Source organism: Cynara cardunculus, assembly GCF_001531365.2.
Source record: "Cynara cardunculus var. scolymus isolate 2C chromosome LG 4, CcrdV1, whole genome shotgun sequence".
NCBI lineage: Eukaryota > Viridiplantae > Streptophyta > Magnoliopsida > Asterales > Asteraceae > Cynara > Cynara cardunculus.
In genome coordinates this window covers 17,114,451-17,138,255 of record NC_037531.1, presented here as the reverse complement: position 1 = coordinate 17,138,255, position 23,805 = coordinate 17,114,451, and the positions used below count along the sequence as shown (strand labels likewise).

Below are 23,805 nucleotides of genomic sequence, written 5' to 3'. Positions count from 1 at the left end.
TATATATATATATATATATATATATACATGTCTTAATTCAACCTTAATCTGAGTTTCTGGACAACAAAGAGGGTAAGCAGTTGAAATTTGATTTTAAAACCCATCTTTTTTTGTCTTTTCATGACTTATGATCTGTCAAATTTGTAGTTTTCTTTATTAGTTTTAAGTGTTTATCTTGAAACTCAAGTTTTTTGGTTATTTGCTCTTGGTGTAAATCAAATACATTTGTGGAGTCGTTTAAATATGTTGGATTTTAAATATATTGGATTTTAAACTGTCATACAATTTTTTCATCGATAGTCTGTAATTGAAACTATAACTCTTATTTATTCAAATTGTATTAATATGTAAAGACCAAGTGTAACATATATTATCGTTAAATCTTATCTTACAAAAACAGTGGAACTTCAAAATCGTTAAAATTCATGGCTCCCGCTGCATTGCGTGGGTACACAACTAGTAAATTTAATAAGAGTGACCACTTTTACCTGTAAGTATTTATCTCGTACATCTCAGATTTAAATAATCCAAAGATAACTAAAAATAATACAAAGTAAAAAAGATGGGGTGAGAGAGGCTCGAACTCTCGACCTCAGGATCACTCGTAGCTATGAGACCTACGCGCTAGCCAACTGCGCCACCACCCCATTTGTTTAACTCTTTCTAGTTCAAAACTATAAACAAAATCAATAAATTAGAAAGTGTCCACCATTTGTCCCTGTGGTTTTCTAAAACTACTACTTTAGTCCCTATGTTTTTGATATTACCATATTCGTTTTCATGGTTCTCAATTCATTGTTCTTTTCGTTCATATGGTTTACGTTCGTTGTTGTGTTTGGTCCATGTGATTTAACGATAAACCATTAATGGAATCGGCTTCAGAGATAAAAATAACGATAAGTTGTAAACCATGATGACGAAATCCGTAATTCCGAAAACACGTGAATGAAAGTTGCACTTTCTTCAATACAAACTATAGGGACGAAAACACATAGTTTCCTCAATTCTAACATTCCCCCTCACGTTTCCAATCAACAAGATTTTTTTACTCGAATTAAATTCAAGCAATCTCACTACGAATCTACAAAAATTAGGGAGTTGATTGCTTTTGAAATATACTGCAAGTGTTATATTGTTATCTACTTTAAATAAACTAAGCTATTAACTGAAATTCTATCTGGTAATTAAAGATCGATTCGGTTTTATTGGATGTTGGACTGCTATCCAATAACCGACCGGCCCGATCTAGATGTTGAAATTTTGGATCTGATCCAATCCAATTACAATTAGATATATCCAATGATGATCGGTCGGTTTCAATTGGATCAGTTGACTTTCTACACACACCTAATGACAAGGGGCAAAAATCTTACTCGGTAAGAACAAAGATAAAAATGAAGAGTCTTATCAAGTAAAACAAATTAAAGTATTGACTTTTACCGTCAATCACTTATCAGATAAACAGTTAAATAAACGACCCCTTGATCGGTTTATTTTGGAAAAAGAAGAATAATTGACGTAGCCTTTTTCATGTGTCATAGTCGGATGACTCGAAGAGACGACTTGGGTCAAGTCTTCTATACTTTGTTTTTCAATCACAATAAATAAAAATTTAATTATTAAAAATAAAATATCCTTCAAAAATTATATTTTCCTAAAATACCCCTTTAAAACTTATTTTTCTCTTTCGTCTTTTTGTTCGGTTTTCTTCGTTTTTGAATAGGATATATGAGTTCGACATGCTTAATTACAACAATGTAGTTTTAAATTATTTTTTATTCGGACATCATACATTGAAAAAGTTACCTGTTATAATAAATGGGTAATTTGTTGCTTTTTAAACCGGTTAATTTCTTTACTTTTTGTTTGTTTGTTTGTTTGGTTTCAATGAGAATGTGGATGAGACATCATTTTGATGATATGGCTAAAAAAAACATAATTCAAATTATTATTATGATTTTCATTTTTATTGCTATGATTAAAAAGAAACATTTAATTTTTTTGATTTTTTTTATTAAATTGTATGCAAGTTAAATATTCTAAAATAAATATTTCTTGAAATAAATATGATATATTATTTTTGAGATAATCATTTTGTTTGTTAAAAAAAGTAATACTTCTTATTTTATTTTGTTTAAAAAAATACATATCTTTTAAAGTTATTTTTAAGATATTGGCAAGATAAATTGTAATATACAATTTTTTTTTAATATTATTATATTAATGAATAATTCCAAAAAAAATTATTTAATTTAATATATTTGTATGCGAGATAATTTTTTTAAACAAGTATTACATATTCTTTAAAATGTTAGTGACATGAATTGTGTTCTACTAGTTTTGGTAATATTAGTATATTAACGAATAATTTATAATTTTTTTAATTTATGTAATATATTTATTAAATAATATGTAAAATGTATTTGAGTTCTAACAAAATATTTAATTATTATCTAAAAAAAATTATTTTATTAAACAAAAAATAAATTAGTTTATTATTAAACTTTAATTAAATTATAATAAAAATTGAATTAAAGAAATTATATAAAAACAAGAATTTTTATAACATATTCAAATTTATATTTCATTTAAAAATAAAAACATTTTTATTTTTTCAAAACAACGTAAAATCACATTAATTGGTAAAGACAAAAGATAAAACAAAATATTAAAATCAACATGTATGTAGTGTTCTGATATCTTAAAACCGACTCAAATCCTGATATACACAGTTACTAAAATACCTGATATACACAGTTACTAAAATATTTATGGACATCCATGGTGATTGTACGGAAATCAATGCTGGATTTGATCCAACATGGACCTACATTCCTTACTGCTTGGCCTTTCTTTCGGGTTATCCAGCGTACAGAAACATGCGATCTTGAGAACCAGAAGCATTTGTTTCTCGTATCCGTTCTCGAACAGATTGGGATCGATCGCTTGTTTTGGGTCTTCCGAAGTGATCGCCTTCTTCATCCATTTTACCAGACTGATTTCCGACGTGCGTTGGAAAAACTCGTCGGACGGGAGCTTTCCCATCACCAACACTCCTAACAACACCCCGAAGCTGTATATATCACATTTGTCGGTGAATTTCATCGTCTGGTGGTATTCGGGGGCGATGTAGCCGAGGGTTCCTGCAACGTTGGAGCTCGTCATGTGAGTGTCGGCTTCCGGTATGGATTTGGCGAGACCGAAATCGGCGATTCGAGCCTCCATGTCGTCGTCGAGAAGCACGTTGCCGGGTTTTAGGTCTCGGTGGACGATTCGTGGAGTGTGGTGTATGTGAAGATACTCGAGCCCGGATGCGATCCCGATCGCGATCTTGTGACGTGCGAGCCAGTCTAACTCTCGAGTGCCGTTGTTAGCCTCTTCGAGGATGTCTTGCAAGCTCCCGTTTTTCATGAATTCGTAAACCAGGTAATGGCAGTTCGGTCGGGAAACGTGGGCGAGTAACGGGAGGAGATTCCGATGGCGGATTTGGCCGACGGTTTGGATTTCCGATCGGATTTGACGCATTTTCTTGTTGAGGAATTTGGTGTCTTCTTCAGTGAGCTCTGCAGCATCTTTTGGAGGTTGTGTGACCTTTTTAATGGCGATTGTTTTGATTCTTCCTTTTGGTATATCGGTTCTGTAAACTTCTCCACAACCACCTCTTCCGATGACTTGCAGTGACGCAATTCCGTCGTCATTTTCAAGAAAAGCGAGCTCCTCCGCCTTGATTAATTGACTAAAGATCGCCGGACCCACCTGGTTTACGCCACCTTTAAGCATAATAAAAACCAATTTGAAGAAAACTGTGAAGATCATAACGGAAAGAATTCCTGCTAATAATCCAGCAAAAAACCCAAGAATCCAACCCATCAGTTTCTTTGTGGCTTTATGATTGGGTTTGTGCTTTGGAGGCGACCCTATCGGAGGTTCTGCCGGCGCCGGAGCTGGAGCCGGAGATTGGAAGTCATTAGGGTTAGAGCTTGTGTTTTGATTGCTTGAAGAATTTGTTGATTCAGCGAAGATATAACGTTTTGGAACACGCTTGGAGTTAGTATTCCTCTTCGTCTTCAGCTCCGGTAACGGAGATTCCAATTGGTTTAACGCCGGCAACGGGCCTTCCAAGAAACTATTGCCGGAGATGTTGAAAAACCGGAGGTTTCGGAAGGAACGTAACGACGCCGGTACTTTTCCGGTAAACATGTTATCAGCAAGAGAGAGTTTTTCAAGGTTTGGAAAATACTTCAAGAAACTCAAGTCGCCGGAGAACTTATTGGAAGAAAGATCCAGGATACGAAGGCGGAGGAGCGACGATAATTCAGGTGAGACCGCGCCGGAAAATCGATTATTACGGAGGTTAATAACTTCCAGTTTCCGGCATTCGATGATTTGAGATGGGATACGATCAACAAGATAATTGTTAGGGAAAGACAGTTCTTTGAGTTCCGACAACTCCCCAATCGCCGGCGAGAGAACCCCTCTTAGCCCTTGAGCTTTGAAGACAATTCCGGTGACCTTAAGAACATGTGAATTGATTGAAATTCTCCGTTCACAGAATATCCCGGCGGTGTTGCAGAGGTTGTCCGGTCGACGGAGCTCCGGTGAGACACCCAGGTCTTGGAGAATTGTTAAGAGAGCACGGTGGTCGGCGGTGTGGAGATTGGGGTTAGCATGAAGTGAGAGGGTTAGAGTGAAGAAGAGGAGTAGGGAGAGGTGGTTGATGGTGGCCATTGGCTGTGGTTAACGGCGGAGGCCGGAGTATAAATGGTAAAACAGGAGCATGTTCATTTTTATAAGGTCGGATGTTGGATGCAGATTACGGTGGAAATTTTGAAGCTCGTTTTCAAATAAACGTGTAGAAAAAGGCGGTGACGGGCCTTTTAAACGACTTACTTTTTCCAGTCAAACTTGTTTCTATTTGGATTTCCTAATTTACCCTTCTATAAAAAAATATTTATTTCTAAAATATATATTTTTATAATCATTTCTAAAATAAAAAATAGTTGATTCATTATTTATTATTCATTAATTTTTTAGTTTTCTTTACAAACTTTACATTATATTTTTTTAACTATTTTTTTATCTTTTTATAAAAAAAAAGACATACGTACTGAAACTTTTTATTAAAATATCATTGTTGAATTTATTTTGAAGTTGTGATTTTGTAATTACTAAATTAAAGTGTGTAACGTATAAAACGCATAAATCAAACCAAAACATACCACACCACATTTCTCAATGTCGTTTTTTTCTCGGCTTGAAAACAAACCATTTACACAGTATGATTCACGGTCTGGCTTCATAAAACACTACTAAATTTCAATATGTCGTTTTAGGAATAATAAAGTAGATGTTGATATTATATCAATTATTTCAAAAAAACCATGCATATTGATGTTGATATATATATATATATATATAGAGAGAGAGAGAGAGAGATGAACTATCAAATACAAACCGCTTTCTTTTGTATAAACTGTACAAACTAGCAGCATAATTTTATTTAATTTTATTTATTTTTAATTCATAAGGGTATGATCATCCTTTGACTTTATAATAAATAATTTTAGTAATATTTTAATTGTGTTTAAATCGGGAAGATTATATAGATTAGAGGTTTTTTAGGAAATGATCAATTAATTTGTTTTAAATGATAATCTTGAAACCGGTAAATTTTTAATAGATACTTACAAACATGAATGAAACAGGGTAATTTCCAATAAAACATGCTCAAACAGTTTAATGAAACAAGGTCATATATAATTGCATTAGGTTCATAGTTATAACAGCTGTAATGAAATAGGTTTATATTCATATGTATGTATAACAATTTGTATTGAAACATGTTCATATGTATAACAGTTGTAATGAAATAAGTTCATTGGATATATATGTATAACAACTGTAATGAAATAAGTTTATAGAACACGTTTTTCCCTGTTTTGCTCTTCCGTGTCTCCAATATGAATTTTTTTTTTCACTTTACTTCTTTAGTTTGTTTCAATCTTCGCTTTGCATTAAAAAAAAGATTAATGTTATCAGTTTGTAAGGTTTGTATCAAATAGATGGTTTGCAAAGTAAACCTCATATATATATATATATATATATATATATATATATATGGGGCAAATTTATCTATCTGCCTATTAATGATAATGGTTAACAGAGGTAAAAATCAACCAACATTTAATTCATTAAAACAAAGTAACATCGATTGAACCCGTCTCTTATAAATCACATGTGAGCAAACGTTTTGGAGTTGATTTCGCGGCTGAGGCTAGTAGAGGGGTTCAAGCTTTTTCTCCTACGTAATTCAAACTAGAACATGTTGTATATTAGAGCAAAACCGCTCCACCTCTTTGACAGCTGAGTTACACGTGTTAATCAGTGAAACAAGTTAGGGGATTGTTTAGTATTAGAACCAAATTAAAGTTGTGGAATGTATCCCTATTTGTTTTAAGATAGAATTCAAGAGGGAATAGTCGGGGATATGTGTGCATTTGGGTCAAAACAGATGTAGTGACGGACGAAAGTGAGATCGAGGCGAGCAAGTCACGTAGCTGGGAGCTCTTAAGGCGACGTGAGCTTGGAAGCTTGCACTGAAGGTCGTGTTGACTAGTCAATGCTAAGTGGTGAACACGACTTAGTAAGTGAGTGTGTAGATGTGCTTGGGGTCGAGTATGAGGTCGTGTTGACGTTTGAGACCAGTTGACTTGACCTTGCACATTTCTTAATGCAAGATTAATAGCCACAAGTATTTAACGCTAAGGATCTGTTTATCAAACGCTTATCGGCAAGTAACCACTCTTACTTACCTGGTGTAACATTCTCAACCATCAAAATAGATTGTTGGTAAGCATTTTTTACCTGGTAAACATTTACCGAGTAAGAGTTTTCTCCCTCACTTGTCAGGTAAGATTCTCGGTCATTGTTATGTTCACACAATAAAATAAATGATACCCGGTACACGCTTACTCAATAAAAGTTTGGTAAACGATCTTTAAAACTAGCCAGTATGCGAGTATGTGAGAAAATATGAGCTAGAGTAGCGGAATATGCGTCGACAGTATTTACTAGGGACGGAAACGTCACAGGGTAATGAAGGATCGGTTTCGTTGCATCAAAAGCAAGTTGTGGTCACATTAAATAACGATAACCGACGAGAGTTATATGGAGTATCCCGAGAAACTAATACGTGAGTACTTGAACATCCTGTGTTGCGTGATAGTTTATTCACGAAACTTGTTGTAATGATGAGATGTCTTCTTAACCATGAACTCATTGAGTTTTATAAATTGAACAGTAACATTCTATAAATTATAATACATATTTTTATAATATGGTTGAGTTCACGTAAGACTAGCCTGTTTCTGTAAGACACTTGAGACCACAAAATAACACTGGGACGTTACAGCAAAACATTGTGAAGGTACGAAAAAAACCAAGTCTTCACAGCAAAACACTCTGAAGGCAGTCTATTTTCATGAGACCTATAAGAGCACAAAATAACATTGAAATTTCAAAGCAAAACATTGCAAATTTGCTACAAACACCGAAACTTCACAGCAAAAACCCTATGAAGATGCAATATTATTTATATGGTCTTACAAGTCTCACAAAAACAGACTGATGTCATATGATCTCAAGTCTAAAACTGATAAATTGTAAAATTCAACGAAATAATTTTTTCGCAGTGTTGTTAAATAACTAAAAAAGATTTGTTTTGTTGTTTTTGAAATGGTGGTAACATTTTTACCTACTATCTAAATGAACTTAACCCACGACGATCTACTCGGAATACCACCGTTAACCACCGTGAGCATGTAGAAACCCGGTGGTGAGGCGTAAATCGAAGGCGGAGCCACCGCTTTTGCCTCCACCAAACCCCGACTACCCCTCTCCAGACTCAAACACTCGAGTCTCAACATTCTTTGATTCATTGATAACGAGTGGGTTGTAAACGGCGGAGCGTACGCCACAACGCTCAAATTTTGCGGCTCGGATGCAAGCCGGAAACTGACATTGAAAGTTTCTCCGTTCTTGACACCAGTTGAATGTTGTGGGTAGACGACCGTAACGTTTTTTGGTCGGAGATGGTCGAACCGGTTGCTCATGTAGTCTGGCACAAGAGCTTGTAGTCGCAGCTCGGTTGGGTGAGCCACCCCGCGTAAAATGTACCGGTTATTAGGGTTCCCACCAGCTACCAAGATCCGACCGTCGGGTAATAGGACGGCGGACGAATGATACATGCGGGAGATTTTCGTTTGCTTTAGAACCTGAAATCGTCGGCCCACTAACTGACTAGGTCGGTAGAGGTAGGGTTCAAGAGCCGGATCCGATGCGCTATTCCATCCGGCAGAACCCCGTTTTGCGCCATTGATGATCAGGACATCACCGGTCGGCAAAATCAACATGTCACTCATGAGCCGTGGTCCGGGCATGTTTTCCATCCGCCATCGGTGGTGGTTTCCGGTGATGACCATTCTCCCACAAGACCGTAAACCCATCAAGTATTTATGCTGCTGAGCCGCAACATAGGAGCCATGGGCGGCACCACCGCAAACCATGACTTCAACTTTAGTGAAGTTGTCATTATGGTCTAAAGGAAGAATCACGGAAGAACCAGTGCTCGGGTAGCTACGTCCTCCGTTTCCTGGGATTGTCGGGAACTTCTTCACAACCTTATGTCTTTTATAATCGAAAAGAATCGAATCCCGATTAGCGAAAATGAACAAATGTCCATCACTTGATAAGTGTAAGATCGGGTACAAATTGTTCCCTTTCGAGTTTCTCTCGTACGTACGGTGCAAGAGAGGGAGATTGTACGGTCCACGCGGGCCCGAAGATTTTGGTACAAATTCGTAAGTAAAAACCGATTGTCCTCCGACAACTATAACACCATTCTCCTGTGGGAGATAAAGGCTCGAAGCATACCAACGCCTAACTGATAACTGCTTCTTCTGTTCTGTCCAATCGCATCGGCTATTGGTACAAGGCTTGTAATATCGGATTTTTCTCGACCCTGCCCCATTACCGCCCGTTTGAAGGAGACTTCCGTTGCTCAAGAACGAACCCGACGAGCACCAGGTATCGGTCGCAAGATGTAGAGCCCTAACTCGGTTTTTCAACACATTATACTCTACCGAATGTGCATAGCACGACGCATCATCGCCGGTCCTACACTTCTTTCCTTTATGTTGGTGACGAAGCCGGTACTTAGACGGGCCCGCTTCCGTCTGATCGAATATCACAACGTTATTATGATGGGTCACCGCCATGTGCATAGCTACAACACCCGTGTTATTCAAGAGAAGTTTCCAATTCCAGTGGCTATCGACACCCACCGTTCTACCTACGACACGATTCAACAGTAAAAGAACGAGCATCAACCGCTCGAGTAACCTACATGAGACCCGTCTACGTTCCATGGGAGAATCAGATAGAAACTAACTATGATCTCAAGAAACAAATCTAAGGTATTTGTAGCTGGGAAACTAACGGGCATCGTGCAAATAGATCGATTCAACTGTTTCGCTAAAGAAATGCATATGGTACATCCTAAAACTGTGCAACTACTTTACAAAGATCACAAGAAAAACTTACCCTAAGATTTTCCGATTCTTTCGGACCAAAAGGCACGCAGGTGAACCGACTGCAACATATACAAATCGATAACAATATCGATATCGTTAAACACAATGAAGAACAAGAATATGAACAAAAACGTAGTGTTTGGAACAAACTTGCACCACGAGAACGTAGCGTTTAATAAAGCTTGATCCTGGTCTGTATGTGACTCCGGCAAATCGGGCAAAGTTGAAGGTCGGTGCCACATTCACAACATGTCTGGAAACATAGGAGGAAAACGAAGAAATTAACTTATTTGTACGTATATTTTCTTTCAATAGGTTAAGGTATATGCGGAAAATCTACCTGATGCCCACAACCAAAGGCCATATCTTTTCGGTTCGTTATGCAAATGGGACAAAGCTGCAAAGAACGCATAAACAAAGGTTTAATTACACGATTTAGGGGTCAAAACTCAAAAGGTCTCTTTTTTTACATGGGCTTCCTGCTTTTAGATAACATATATGCGCAGATGTAAAATTGCGTAGTAGATTACGGTAACTTTAAGAACTTTTAATACATAAAGATCATAAGTTAATAGAATGCGACACTTACGTTGCTATCCGAGGTAGAAGTCCCATGGTAATTTGTATTAGCCGATGGTTCTTTTCTCTGAAAAGTCGGTGCAATTGGTTGGAAAGTAGCAGAACGAGAAGGCTTTGGTCCACCTAAAGATGCGGAACCATAACATGGTGGCGGAAGAGAAACCCGATCAATAACCTTCCCTCGACGAGCACTGCGAGATTATATTCATAAATGTAACTATAAGAAATTTGCCTTCAATTTCTATATATGTACAAGGAGTGAGCTGCGTTTCAAATAGTTCTACATGGCATTTTATTTTTAACCAACCAACATACCTGAAAATTTGCAAAAAAGGGCAGCCTGAGTTTGAGAAATTGTCCAAAATAGTCAACCAGGCCTCCCCTCTTCACTTTATAGCCACACTTTCATCAAATTGACCGAAATAGCCGAAGATTACGCAAGTAGCACTTAAGCAACTTGTGTAATCTACTTTTACAATATTATATTCAGGAAAATTAGACATTGCACAAGTTGCGAAAGTGCTACTTGCGATATGTCTACGTGGCTTGCGTAATGTCTAATTTTCCTGATTATTTTATTGGAAAAAGTGGGTTGTGTAAGTGCTACTTGCGTAATCTCCGGCTATTTTGGTTACAGTGTTAGAAACGTGGCTATAAAGTGAAAATGGAAAGCGCAATTGGCTATTTTGGACCATTTCCAGCCGAGTTTGCAGAAAATAACATCAGATACACAACAGTTGGCAGGAAATTCGCAAAAATAATACAACTTTTGGAGGGTTATGATGATAGTTTCTGCCAACTCTAGTGTTTCCTTTTTCTTTTGCATATTTCCATGTTTATTTTTCAGAAACAAAGTGTGTAAGTACACCGGTTCAAAATGCTTATCACTTCATAAAATAGTTGAAAACGAAGTGTCAAGTAAAATGGTTCGAAATGCTGATCACTCTATAAAAATATATGATTATTGAAGCAAAAAGGTAAAAAGGACTTGAGAGCATAAAAGGTAAGTGAAAGGTCACCCTAATATGTTGAGCTCTAGCGTTGCCTTGTATTGTGAAGGTATCTCCATCAAGGCTGAAAGAGCAAACTCTGCTTCCTTCCTAGACGAATCCATGTTCTTCGACATAATTTCTGTGAAATTTACAAACTAAAACAAACAAAACAAGTAGCTCAGAGATCCAAAACGACGCAAGATCGAAAGAGTCAATATATGGGCCTATAAACTTTGATCGAAATGGTAAAATGGACATGAAGTTTATAACACAGGAGAAGGGTCTTTAAATCTCTGAAGAATTTGATATAGGCTTTTGAGGGTAACCCTTTATGGCTTTCAAGTAAAGAGAAGTGAAAACCGACTATTTTGGCCTTGACTATAAATAAAACCAAACGAACCAAGTAAATCCCATGGGTCCGGAGAGGGTATGATGTATGCGGCCTTTTCTCTACCCCAAGGAGTAAAAGGGCTGTTTCCATCGACCCCAGAAAAAAACTTGCCTGAAAATTGTCAAAAGCTCGAGCAGGGATATTGTCGTCAAAATCCTTCATCATGTCCCATGGTCCATCTCCAACCCCAACTAATACAATTGACAAGGGGTACTCGCTATAAATAGAAAAAGAATACATTTTAGTATTGGTCGAAAAGCTTCCATATGTGAAAACATAAGAAAACTGGACATTTGAAATTTACCTAGCTTTCACAATCGCCTCCACCGTTCTCCTTTCCTGTGGACTTAGTTGCCCACGGTCAGTATCAACACTTCTTGTGACCTGTGTGCGATAATTTTAGCAGCCAAGCAACATATAGACAAATGCAAGATAGTATAAGTTTGAAAGAAAGCAGTTTTTTGTAAAACTACCTGCCCATCGGCAATGATCAACAAGACATGATACTGACCACCACTTTGTTCGACAATGGTAACAGCCATTTCAATAATAGGGGCGAACGATGTAGGTCCTGTTTAGCGTGCAGAAAAGAACAGAGGTATAAGTTTTGAGAATAATTGACCTTTTGAACGGAAGTATTTTGTGTTTGGGCTAATTTCTACAAACAATGCACAAAAGTCCCAAAGCAATACCAAAATGTGCAAAGATGCAACCCAACAATCAATACGGAATATGAGGATCCTAAATGTGTCCAAATGTACCAACAAGTAGAAAATGCAATCCAAATTGATACTCAAACAATATAAATGCTTAACGTGGTTCCACTATCGTGAGATAGTGTACATCCTAAGGGGAGATTTGGAGCTTGTATAGTGATGAACAAACGGAAGAGATTACAATACAGTTTACCTTGGGGCAAAGATCCTACAATCTCAAGGTAAAAAGCTCTCAAAATGAATTACATTTAAAGCCAAAAGCACCCTAGGGAAGAGTTGTAAGCAAGACACACAAAAACCTAGCTGAAACAGCGCCTAAAAGGCTGAAACATAGCTTCATGCAACCCTACCCGCGACGTAAGTCGCTGGGTAGGTCGCTCGTGTAGCCCAAATCCCACCTGAAGTCCAGTAGCATACGTGACCCAAGCCGCGACCCTAGGTCGTGCCCATTTTGGGCCCAAATCGGTCGGTTTCTTATGGGGGTGGCGGGTATCGAAAAGTACAACATTTTGCTTTTTGTTGTGCAAACTAAACATCATTCCTGGGAAGATGACAAAATACATTATAGTTTGAAAGAATAAGCGATTTGGACAAAGTGTAGAAATGTAAATGCAAAAACAGGAAAATACTTTCCATTGTATACATTTTGACAAGAAAATTGTAACGAAAATGATAAAACTAATAGCAACCTGCAAGACGCAGTTGAGGTACTAATTCCCTGTACCGTCTCAAAACATCCTCGAATCCATCACAAAATTTCTCATCTGGGTAGAAGCTGAAGACTTCTTGATCATGAGTTGAAGCTGTCAAATGACAAAATCACATAAGTGGCCACAACTTTGAACAACTCAAGCAAGTTAACTACAATTTTTCAAATTTATACCATCTCCGAATCCATAACAAGGAATTAAATTATCCTCATCAAAGGAAGCGAGTGTCCTTCCAATTATGGATATAGCTTCTTCATAAGGGTTTATGTCGTTTCCAATGTGATGCAAGCTTCGTCGATGAAACGACCTTGCGCCTAATATGAACAGAGGTAAAGATCATTCTAAAAAGCCCCCCCAAAAACATATATAAATGTATCAAGACATCCAAGATTAAGTTCAACCGGTCCACTCATTGCTCTTGGTAAAATCCACACCAACAATCAAATTTGAAGACTCCAAACCAGCACGCACTAGAGCATCGGTAACCTGAAGAAAGTAACACGAAGGGTTAATTTCCAACAAGAAAAAAGGTGCTATGAGTTGTTCACCGATTTAACAAACAACAATGATGGTAAACCAACTCGCCAAATATTTGTTTCAAAATTGACTAAAAAACCATATTTGTCAAGTTTTTGCTAAAGTTATATACATAGTTAAACTGGCAAATCAGCTAAAGCACATTTGTCTTTTTAGTAATTAACCCTAACAAGAAAGCAAACAACCATTTTTAGTTCTCAAGATTAATAAATAAAAGATAAAACTTAATATAATTATGAAAGAAGTCAAAGATCATAAATATTTTATTGTAAATGCATAGTGAGAAGGGCAAACCCCAAGATCGTTGTACATTGAAAAACAAGATAGGTGCCATCATTAGAGTTCTTTAGACCTCAGAAAAGCACTGGCTTTGTTCAAAGTGAACTAAATCTTTTAACTACTATATTGTTTAAAGCTTAACCTTTTCCTCATTAAATTGAGAAGGGAACTGAATGACAGTACAGTTACAATGGTGCCCAAATACATAGAAAATGGTGTTACCTGCTCTAAGTTGTTGTAATTATCATCTATTCTTGAGTATTTTCTCTCTAGCTTCCTCTTAACTGTGGGAACCCTATCTGGATAGCTTTGAGAAGGAGAAGGGGAAACATATGGTTGTTGCATAGGTGGTTGAGGGTATGGCGATTGCGGGTACGGCGATGGTGATTGCGGATACGGTGATTGTGATTGCGAATAAGCCCATGAATTTGATGATGAGCCATATGATGAGTACCTACCTGACACAGCCCTCTTTGAACTTTTGCCACCCATGAACTCTAGTCCTCACGGCTCTGTAATTTATATCAAAGTACCTAATTAATAGGAGTAAGCATCTAACATATCAAAAGAAGGTAGATACTAAATATATACAAAAGATTAGCAATCCGAATCAAGGAAAATAACAGCTTATGCCGAATGGTAGTACGGGCGGCTAAACAGACCTCCAAGCCTGAATGGGGGACAAGTACAAGGCAAGGGTGCACCCTGAATGGCCACCATAACAATTTCTTCTCTGATCTGTTCTACAACTCTATAAATAGCATAGCCAACCCAACAAATTTTCATATTGGTGTTTTTTACAACACACATGAGGCCGATGAAGTTGGTAAGTCCACGGCCCACACCTCATATTATCTAGGAACACTTGGACATTAGATTCAACCTTAATAGCCTAATGTAACCAAAACAAAAGGCGTGTCTTACTATTAACTTATCCTTTAAAATTGGAAGAAAGAAATAAATCCATGGCCAGCCTACTTTTGACCAAACAGCTACAAGTCTTAGCATTCTTACCATAACCAACATTAATAGATATTAGATCCATGTACAAGTAAAATAAGCATAATGTCTGCCTATCATGTAGTTCTTTCACCTACCAAGACAAAACCATAGCCTAGCAGATTCTTGCCAAAAAGAAAGTTTCTGCTTTATCAAGTAAATCAGATAGCTTCTTTTCATAAGTAATTTGGTTATTTTAAAGCTAATTTTAATAAATGCAATTGGCAATCCGTTTGTTGAGAGGCAATACACCCGAAGTCAATATAATGAATTGCACCTCCTAGTATTCACCCGGACACCGAACCAAACCTCCAGCCTTTCTAAAGTTAGGTGCTAATAAAATTAAGCATCTACCAAGGTCATATCAAAATTAATTTTAAAAAGAATTATGATTACTCGACCAAACCGTCTGATTGGACTCTAGAAGCAATCAGAATCTGAAGGGAAAAATACATAGTTATAATGTAATTGTACCGATAATTAACAAGAATGGATATGAATCAAAGTTAGAACCTCATCTTGTTGGTATATTTCAAGTCCATACTTACCAGTCAATTCATAAACATATATATCGAACATTAAACTTTTCTTAACACCGTTAATCACTACATATAACTTCATATTAGCTTCTACAGAAAGGAACAAGAATAGCATCAAATTTTGACGCCAATCCATAGACTTTTGAAAAGTCACTCCAAAAGTCAAGGTCTTATCTCTTCTGTTCTGATACACTACAACACAAAATCAAACACGAAATTGAGAATCATGATCACTAAAACAAACAAATTATACTTCAATGAAACTAATCGGAATTCATCCACGCACACACACAGATCGAAATTGAAACCACCAATCGAATCAAACAAAACACAAGCGACTGAAATGGAATTAACTGCAATAAAACAAGCGTTACCAAGAACAGTACGGTATCAATTGAAGAAGAAAGTGTGTTGAGTTGTTGTAATCGGTGGAAAAAGTGAGTTACCTGGTGAATATAGGAGGAATGGAAAAGGGTTGGTGGTTGTAGGGGAAAATGGAAGTAGAGTTACAGGTGGCAATGGATTGAGACTGAAATATTTATTAACTCCATGGAAATCAACGGCAATCTGCAAGCTTTTGGAAGTTGAATTCCACCAAGTTTCCTTTTGATGTTAATGTGTGTCTAGGTTTTCGTGTCGTTGTTCGTCGTCGCTTCTTGAAGACGTCAAACCATGGAGTTGACCTATTACATATATAAAAAAAAATTATGGAAAACGAAAATATTTTATAAAGTAAATTATGTATAACTATCTGGAAAATTGGAACAAAATGAAATCAACTTTCATTTGATTTTTATTTTGGAAATCAATTTTTAAAATCGTTATTTAAGGGTCTTTATCAAACTTTTTGTTTATTTAAGGGTCTGATTGATCTATTGAACATGTAACATATAATTTAAGGGTCTCTATCAAACTTTTGATTTGATTTGCCAAATTTGATTTAAACTTTAATATTAATACCGATTGTTGAATATAAAAATCTTGAATGTGATATTTAATATTTATTTTTTATTGCATCAATTAATTTTTTCTATTAAATTAATTTTTTATTGCATTAGTAAAAGACAATTTTTATTGTGGTAATTTAGATTTTTTTTGAAAAAATCTTCAGTTTAATATCTGAATTAAAAAAAACGAGATTTGAAATGAAAATTAGATTTTATTGTATTAATTTTTGAAGAAAAAAACATATTTTAGTTATTTTTCTATAATTATTTTACAATTTTAAATATGACGTGAAATATTAGTTTTAAAATAAAAAATTAATATGACGTAAAATATCTTAGTTGACAAAAAAATTGGATGATATCAGCATTAATAGGTCAACCAGACCCTTAAATAAACAAAAAGTTCGATAGAGATCCTTAAATGACGATTTTGAAAGTTGGTTCCATTTTAGTGCAATTTTATAAATTTATGTAACTAGTTACAAATAAATATAAGATAAATATTTCTTTTTAAATATAAAAAATCTAAAACATAATTACGATAGTTGATTGGGTAAAAAAAAAAAAAAAAAAACATAAATATCATTCATTTAATGAAATGTTTTAACAACCATTAGCCCCTCGTGTGTTAATGGGCCAAATGCTCATCATGTGATCAATGCTTGTTAACGAACAAAAACCAAAGCGTCACGAAAATACAAACTCTAGTGACTAAATCCAAGATGAGATTAAAACATGGACTAAGGGGTCGTTCATCAAATGTTTACTTGAGTAAATGTTTACCAAATTATATTACTTTATCGGATGAATATGACAATAACAAAAAATCTTACCCGTTAAATGAGACAATGATTCTTATCACGGTTGGCTTTTACCAGATAAATTGTTGCATAGAAATTATTTTTATTGACTAAAATCTTATCCAATAAATAAATAATAATATTAAATTTTTTCGATAAATATTTATCTGGTAAGTGTTTGGTAAAGTCACCTTAAATCTATAATTTACTCGGAAAAATAAAATAAAGAAGTCAAAAGTAATGTCAGGAGACGGGTTAATCATATCCGTTTGGTTCATCAAAAGTTCTCACTTCTGCTATCTACTTTCCACAGCAATGGAGGTTCTCGGTCTTCCAGTTTCACCTCTCATCTCAACGCCCTTTAGTTACAACCACAATTCACATTGCAATAACCACCGATTGGGCAAAACCCAATGTTTCACCTCTTCATCGTTGATCTACAAACCCTTTCATCAAATTCAATACAAATCCGGTGTATGTTTATGCTTCAGTAATCCAAATTTCTCTCGTTTTAGTCGTTTTTTTTTGTGGTTTTTATGAATTTCGTGTCGGGAATTTTCTGTTCGTTTGATGATTCAGTACAGGGGGATCATAAGAGCGCAAGCGGTGGATGAAGATTACGAGTTAAAGCAAGTGAAAGATATGGCTGCAGCTAGGAAGAGATGGGAATCGTTGGTATTTTCTCAATTTTTGTATATTAATTGCGATTTTTCCCCACTGTTTATGTAAATTAGAATCAATTATTCAGTTAAATTTTGAATTGCATTCAAAGAATTTCGTGAGGGTTATTATATATTTGAATGTTTTACATTTGCATTCAGAATTGCTAAACTGTATGAAGATTTTGGTAAAGGGTTCTTATGGGCACTTTAATTTAGGGGAAAGAGAAAACAAGATGGTGTTCATGAGATGTAGAATGAAAAAGCAAGGAATCTGATGCAAAACGAATTAAAAACCTTGACCAATGTGTTTGTTAGTTTAGGTTGTGAGAATATGCGAGGAACCCTATTAGATTACTCTCCAAAAGAGCCGTTGTCCGTTGAGGAGAGGCGAGAGATTCCAACCTATATTGAGCCTTGAGGAGAAATTATCAAAGTCCGGCTCATGTGGACTTTAACACGCCCTCTCCAATTGAGGCTAGGCGGACATAGATTGTACCAGAGTGTGGAGAAGGGGCTACATGAATAGGGATTGTCATGTATATTGAGGATAAATAATCTAAGTCTGGCTGATGTGTACTCTAACACGCCCCTTCCAATAGAGGCTAGACAAACACAAATTGTCCCAAAGGGGGCTAGATGAGTACAGATTGTCATGAATATAAATTATATATACATGAAGGATCGTGTGAGAAAATGAATTAAATTGAGAAGTATAAGAAGGGATTTGGACCCTTGATCACTTTTAATCTCAAACCAACCCGTTGCACTTTAGAAGGGAATTGATTTGGTGTATCTCATTACACTTGAGTTAGTATTTCTCTTTAATTAGGATTGATCCAAGAGTGAAGATCCCTTCTTACCCTTCTCACCATAACTTTCATTCTCACTGAACCCTACCCTACATATAATATATATATATATATAGAGAGAGAGAGAGAGAGAGAGAGGAGAAATGATGACTCTTAACACACCCCCTCCAATCGAGGCTAGACGGAAACTATTTGTCTTGGAGTGTGGAGAGGGGGCTAGACGAATACAAATATCTCTGGGATGTCAAATCTCTGAAGTGGTAAATCTTGGCTCTTTATCGTGTGAGAATATGTGGAACCCCAGTAGATTGCTCTGCAAAAGAGCACTTGAGGAGAGAAAGGGGGTTCCAACATATGTAAAGGAGAAATCATCCAAGTCTAACCAATGTGGGACTCTAACATCATTTATTTGTGAGCTATTAAGGTATGCAATTTGACGTTCTATCTATCAAAGTTGATGATTGTCTGTTGGACATTGAATCGTGTTTTCAGTTTGTGCAATTCCTATTGTGTGTGTGATTATTGATCCCAACAATATCTGCATTAACTTGCTTATTCTCGCATCCTCTTTAGTTGAGTGGTTCGTGAAATGAAACTATGCAAGATGTATGCATCTTTTCAAATTTCCACACGTTTATCATAGGTGAGAGAGGGAAAAGTGAGCGTTCTTACACCGAGAGAAGCTGGATATGCAATTCAACTTTCGGGCAAAACCTTGCTTGACGTTCGTCCATCGATGGAGCATGAAAAGGTGAATAGCATTCATTCTAATTTCTTTTATGAAGTAGAGATGCTTGGATCTGCGTACATCTCACCCGAGACCCTACTTCTGCGTGGGATTTACTGGATATGATATTCTTGATAAGTTGTTTATAGGATAAAAAGTGTACACAAATATACACATTACTGATTCTTACTCGTGTTTTTGAAGGCGTGGGTTAAAGGGTCGACTTGGGTCCCAATCTTTGATGTCGATACTACGATTGATGCCGGAACTCTTTCAAGAAAGGTCACAAGTTACATGATGGGTATCACACCGTTTCATCTCGTGTTTGATTATCAAAAATTGCCGCTTTTTGACTAGTTTATCGAATATATACGATCACAGGCGGCTGGTGGAGTGGTGTGCCTACGTTATCTTACAATAAGTATGTCATGGATTGCAAGTCTTGCAATGAATTTAGCTGATGTTTGAAAGTAATTCTCAACTAACGATTTTGCTTTCTTCTACAGCCAATTCATACCGAAAGTTACCGAGAAATTCCCGAAAGATACAGACCTTATCGTTGCATGCCAAAAGGGATTACGGTAAACGTTTCTCTTGAATAACGGTTTTTTGTTTCCTTTTTCTGATTTATGTTAAGTGAAATGGTTGCAGATCGCTAGCCGCTTGTGAGCTACTATACAATGCTGGTTATAGAAACCTTTTCTGGGTTCAAGGAGGTCTAGAGGCTGCGGAAGAAGAGGTACCGTCGCTTGAAACAAAGTGTTCTTTTAGTCTTTTTATATGACAGTAGTGTTCTATAAAAACAAATGTCTTATAAGGGACGTGCTCAATTGTCGGATAAATAAGCTAATATGACACTTTCTATTTCAAAAGTGTTCTAAAGAACTTGTTGGGATGCCAAATACGTCCAATCAACTTATTGTAACACCTTTACATATGACACACAATTGTTTGGTCCTATAAACTTACGTCCTATAAAGCAGTCTATTAGAACATTTAAACGTATATGACGTCCTATGAGCTCATCCAAATAAATGAATAATAATTACTTGTGCCTTTTTGGCGATATGAACTAAAAAAACGTGAGTTGATACTTGATAGAGTAATCAAGTCTTGGTCGGTGCAGGATCTCGAAAGGGGAGGTCCTCAGCCGTTTAAGTTTGCCGGAATTGGTGGGCTTTCAGAGTTCCTCGGGTAACTATGAAGCTCGCTTTCATTTTCCGAACAATTTTCAACGAAATATGTTTCTGATTGTTTGTTCACCTTCTCTATTTGCTCTAATTATGTAGTTGGACCGACCAACAAAGAGCTCAAGCCGCAAAGGAGGGTTGGGGTTACCGACTAGTCTTTTCTGCTCGATTGGTAACAAGTTCTGAAACTTTCATTTTACATTATCATCTAGTTTATCAACCAATTTTTTACCGAACATGACTATTTTATCAGCTAACTTATTAGCCAAGAACTAGCTTATCTGCTATTTATCTAAACAATCTCAGACACCTCTACTTCTCAGATTGGGGTCGTTCTTGCTGCCGATGCGTTGTTTATCGGGGTTCAACAAGTCGCTCGTTATCTTCAAGATCTAAGAGCTAACTAAAGATCCGTTTTAATGAGGTGATTATACTGCTATCGCCTCACTAAATTTTGTCTATTTACGGTAACGACTAGTAGAGGTTTTTGTATAATTTAGTGTAGGAAACAATCGGATTCTTACGAGTTTTTTGTTATTCGATTGCTTGATGAATTCGTAAATCGTAACTAGAATGAGATGAACAACATACAAACAAGAAAATGAACTAAACGAACAAGGCCGTTAGGCCGGAGTTATTTTTCTATTTTTGGTAACTGTGGATGTTCAGGCTAGCTTGCACGCATCTCGACTAATTCGATGGCGCTTTGAAGATACGATTCAGGAAAATCCTGAGTAGCCCCAAAAAAGACTCGAAATGGGGACCTATGGGAGTAGCCTCAAGACCTAGCCTTTATTTTCCGGTTGAGCCGATCCTCGAGATTCGTTAGGTTGGAATTGCAACAGCGAGAAGAGGAACCCTTTTGCGCACGGCAACTCCCGGGCATTCGGTCATATCCAAATCCTCTCCGATCTCTCCATTGGCCAATTTCCAATCATACTTGTAGAGAAGGTTTGCTATCAAATTCTCGTTAGTAGCCATTGCAAACACAATTCCCGGGCAAATCCTCCTTCCGGCTCCGAATGGTATCAGCTCGAAGTCATGCCCTTTGAAATCGATACTAGAACCCAAGAACCTCTCTGGGCGAAACTCTTGAGGTTCGTCCCAAAGTTTCGGGTCCCGACCGATTGCCCATACATTCGTCATAACCGTCGTTCCCTTGGGGATATCGTACCCCATGACTCGGACGTCTTTCGAGGCGATGTTTGGAACGAGTAGCGGAAGCGGAGGATGGAGTCGGAGAGTCTCCTTGATTACTGCTTTTAGGTACGTCATCTTCTCGATATCCTCTTCAGCGAGGCCGGTCTTGCTGCCAGAAACTCCCCTCACTTCGTCTCGTGCTTTCTTCATTATATTTGGGTGTCTGAGGAGCTCCGCCATCACCCATTCTAGTACAGTAGCAGTTGTATCAGTTCCGGCGGTATATGCATCCAAAAGGAGTGCTTTGATGTTAGTCTTGTCGAGAAGAATCCCGTCTGTTTCGTCTTGTTGTATCTTGAGCACGATATCGACGAAATTATCGTAGTCGACGACATTTCCTGCGGTATCACGATGCTTCTTCTTACGCTCTTCTACTACTCCCTCCACGAATTCGTCAATTTCCCTCGCGATCCTTTCGACTTCCCTGTCGGAACCGTTGACACGATCGACCCATGCGAGACACGGAATGAAGTCGCCGATGTTGACAGAACCCAACGTCACGAGAAATTCCCGCAAAAGCTGCTTGAACTTCTTTCCGTTCGGCCCTTCGCCATACTTCCGCCCAAGCACTACCTCACACGTCACGTTGTTCGTGTACGTCACAAACAAATCACTTAGATTCACGGGTTTGTTGTCCAAATCATCAATGATTTCTAACAGGAGGGCGGTTTCTTTCGCTCGTACTGAGCGGAAAAACCGAACCCTCTTGGTGCTCAAAAGCTGGAGCACCATGATGCTTTTCAGCTGCCGCCAGTGGTCGCCGTATGGTGCCGCCGAGACGGTTTTACAGTCGTATAGAAGTTTCTTGGCCAATTTGGATTCGGGCCGACTTGCAAAGACGATGTCGTGAGTTTTCATGATCTCACAGGCGGCGTCGGCGGAGGAGGCGACCACCGTCGGGACGTTGCCGAGGTGAATGAGCATGAGGGGACCGTAACGGATGGATAATGAGCGGAGAGATTGGTGGGGGAGGGTGCCGAGTTGGTGGAAGTTTCCGATGATGGGCAACTTGAGTGGTGACGGCGGCGGGTTTCCGGTGGTTTTTGGAGGGAAGAATTGCCATTTGATGAAGAGAAGGATGACGAATGGCAGAAGAAATGGGTTCAACAAGAAGGTCAGCATGGTATCTGGTGGTGGTTATGCTCGATGGTTTGATTGTTGTTTATAGGGTGAAAGTGGCGGAGCCGGTGAGATAGTGGCGGAGGTGGCTGCCGGCCACCGTTGATGCGACTGACGTGTGTCCAATTGCGTTATTGCTTATGTTCTTAGATTGCTTGTGTCATCATTTCTTTCTTTTATTGTTGTGGATACGAACGAACGGCGGTCGAATCTTTTTCAGTAAATTACGTTTTTAGCCCCTGTGGTTTGTTGAAATTGCTATATTCATTCCTAGACTTTTAAATTTATAATTTACAATTCATTATTGTTTTCGTTTTTACGTAGGCTTGTAAATGAACCGAACGAACATGAACGTTGGGTTAATCGAACAAAATATGCATGATTTTACATATTAAATATTATGATATACATTATAAACTAATGTAAATGAATATAAATGAACAAACGAGACTAACGTTAACACTCGTTCATTTAACTAAATGAATAAAAAAATGTGTTCACATTCGTTCATTTATTAAATAAACAAACACAAACGCGCTTATGTTTTTATCTATCTTACTTAAAGGTAAGAATTAGCTTCAAAGACGAGAATATTAATATTATAAACAATAGAGACAAAAATGATAATTTTAAAACTACAAGGACACAAATAATAATTTTTTAACAAATCATGAAAGCCTACTTTACTCTAAAAAAATTAACAATCTCTATTTTGCATTGTTAGTTTATTTATTTATTTGTTTTATTATTATTATTTTCAAAGGATTGGGACCCAACAGGGACTGATTTTCCAACATTGTACAAATTATAATACAAAAGTAAATGGAATATTTGATGTTTATCTGTTATCTATACTATCTTATAAAACATTTGGTTAAAATTTTTAAAAACTCTTAAAACTTTTAAACCAGTTTATTTCTAAACGATTTCATCCCTATCCGATTTCATCCCATATCTGAATTCGTGTAACTAACTGCAGATAAACACAATCAAATACATGATAAACATCTCATTTTAAA

At 37.0% G+C, this 23,805-nt stretch overlaps 5 protein-coding genes and 1 non-coding gene across 7 annotated transcripts; 1 reads left to right on the top strand and 5 right to left on the bottom strand.

Annotated features, from left to right (window-relative positions):
• Positions 1-563: 563 nt before the first annotated feature.
• On the bottom strand, positions 564-647 carry TRNAM-CAU. Its single transcript is given in 2 exon segments — positions 564-599; positions 610-647. It is a non-coding gene; the product is annotated as a tRNA-Met (tRNA).
• Positions 648-2,744: 2,097 nt separating this feature from the next.
• Positions 2,745-4,728, bottom strand: LOC112511155 (leucine-rich repeat receptor-like serine/threonine/tyrosine-protein kinase SOBIR1). Its single transcript, XM_025116634.1, has one exon. It carries the CDS (start codon positions 4,726-4,728, stop codon positions 2,800-2,802), a length of 1,929 nt encoding a protein of 642 aa, XP_024972402.1. The 3' UTR covers positions 2,745-2,799.
• A 3,014-nt stretch (positions 4,729-7,742) lies between these two features.
• On the bottom strand, positions 7,743-9,425 carry LOC112510950 (aldehyde oxidase GLOX-like). Its single transcript, XM_025116301.1, has one exon. It carries the CDS (start codon positions 9,423-9,425, stop codon positions 7,761-7,763), a length of 1,665 nt encoding a protein of 554 aa, XP_024972069.1. The 3' UTR covers positions 7,743-7,760.
• An 85-nt stretch (positions 9,426-9,510) lies between these two features.
• On the bottom strand, positions 9,511-15,968 carry LOC112511442 (E3 ubiquitin-protein ligase RGLG2-like). Of its 2 annotated transcripts, XM_025117059.1 has the most exons (13): positions 15,779-15,968; positions 14,017-14,306; positions 13,380-13,464; positions 13,152-13,292; positions 12,958-13,071; positions 12,026-12,123; positions 11,857-11,936; positions 11,664-11,769; positions 11,189-11,316; positions 10,180-10,360; positions 9,931-9,987; positions 9,747-9,843; positions 9,511-9,649 (listed from the first exon to the last, which is right to left on the bottom strand). In XM_025117059.1, the coding sequence occupies exons 2-12, from the start codon at positions 14,284-14,286 to the stop codon at positions 9,763-9,765; spliced, it is 1,341 nt and encodes a 446-aa protein (XP_024972827.1). In that variant the 5' UTR covers positions 14,287-14,306; positions 15,779-15,968; the 3' UTR covers positions 9,511-9,649; positions 9,747-9,762. The 2 variants fall into 2 exon arrangements, with proteins under 2 accessions (XP_024972827.1, XP_024972826.1); XM_025117058.1 differs by having other exon boundaries at positions 9,511-9,843; positions 15,707-15,946.
• A 1,378-nt stretch (positions 15,969-17,346) lies between these two features.
• Positions 17,347-21,026, top strand: LOC112511683 (rhodanese-like domain-containing protein 11, chloroplastic). Its single transcript, XM_025117391.1, has 10 exons — positions 17,347-17,553; positions 17,659-17,754; positions 19,194-19,301; positions 19,482-19,578; positions 19,659-19,698; positions 19,784-19,858; positions 19,929-20,016; positions 20,404-20,471; positions 20,567-20,639; positions 20,791-21,026. Exons 1-10 carry the CDS (start codon positions 17,395-17,397, stop codon positions 20,872-20,874), a joined length of 888 nt encoding a protein of 295 aa, XP_024973159.1. The 5' UTR covers positions 17,347-17,394; the 3' UTR covers positions 20,875-21,026.
• LOC112511682 (cytochrome P450 71A8-like) lies at positions 21,001-22,892 on the bottom strand. Its single transcript, XM_025117390.1, has one exon. It carries the CDS (start codon positions 22,787-22,789, stop codon positions 21,293-21,295), a length of 1,497 nt encoding a protein of 498 aa, XP_024973158.1. The 5' UTR covers positions 22,790-22,892; the 3' UTR covers positions 21,001-21,292.
• Positions 22,893-23,805: the final 913 nt, after the last annotated feature.

What these genes read in the sequence shown, in the direction of transcription:
- LOC112511155 (XM_025116634.1), bottom strand. Translation starts at nt 4,728, where the DNA reads ATGGCCACCATCAACCACCTCTCCCTACTCCTCTTCTTCACTCTAACC.
- LOC112510950 (XM_025116301.1), bottom strand. Translation starts at nt 9,425, where the DNA reads ATGGAACGTAGACGGGTCTCATGTAGGTTACTCGAGCGGTTGATGCTC.
- LOC112511442 (XM_025117059.1), bottom strand. Translation starts at nt 14,286, where the DNA reads ATGGGTGGCAAAAGTTCAAAGAGGGCTGTGTCAGGTAGGTACTCATCA. An exon ending in TGATCATTGCCGATGGGCAG is followed by an intron (nt 11,937 to 12,025) that starts GTAGTTTTACAA and finishes TATCGCACACAG; the next exon opens with GTCACAAGAAGTGTTGATAC. An exon ending in GAGCTTTTGACAATTTTCAG is followed by an intron (nt 11,317 to 11,663) that starts GCAAGTTTTTTT and finishes TGTTTGTTTTAG; the next exon opens with TTTGTAAATTTCACAGAAAT.
- LOC112511683 (XM_025117391.1), top strand. Translation starts at nt 17,395, where the DNA reads ATGGAGGTTCTCGGTCTTCCAGTTTCACCTCTCATCTCAACGCCCTTT. An exon ending in GGTCACAAGTTACATGATGG is followed by an intron (nt 19,579 to 19,658) that starts GTATCACACCGT and finishes ATACGATCACAG; the next exon opens with GCGGCTGGTGGAGTGGTGTG. An exon ending in GCATGCCAAAAGGGATTACG is followed by an intron (nt 19,859 to 19,928) that starts GTAAACGTTTCT and finishes AAATGGTTGCAG; the next exon opens with ATCGCTAGCCGCTTGTGAGC.
- LOC112511682 (XM_025117390.1), bottom strand. Translation starts at nt 22,789, where the DNA reads ATGCTGACCTTCTTGTTGAACCCATTTCTTCTGCCATTCGTCATCCTT.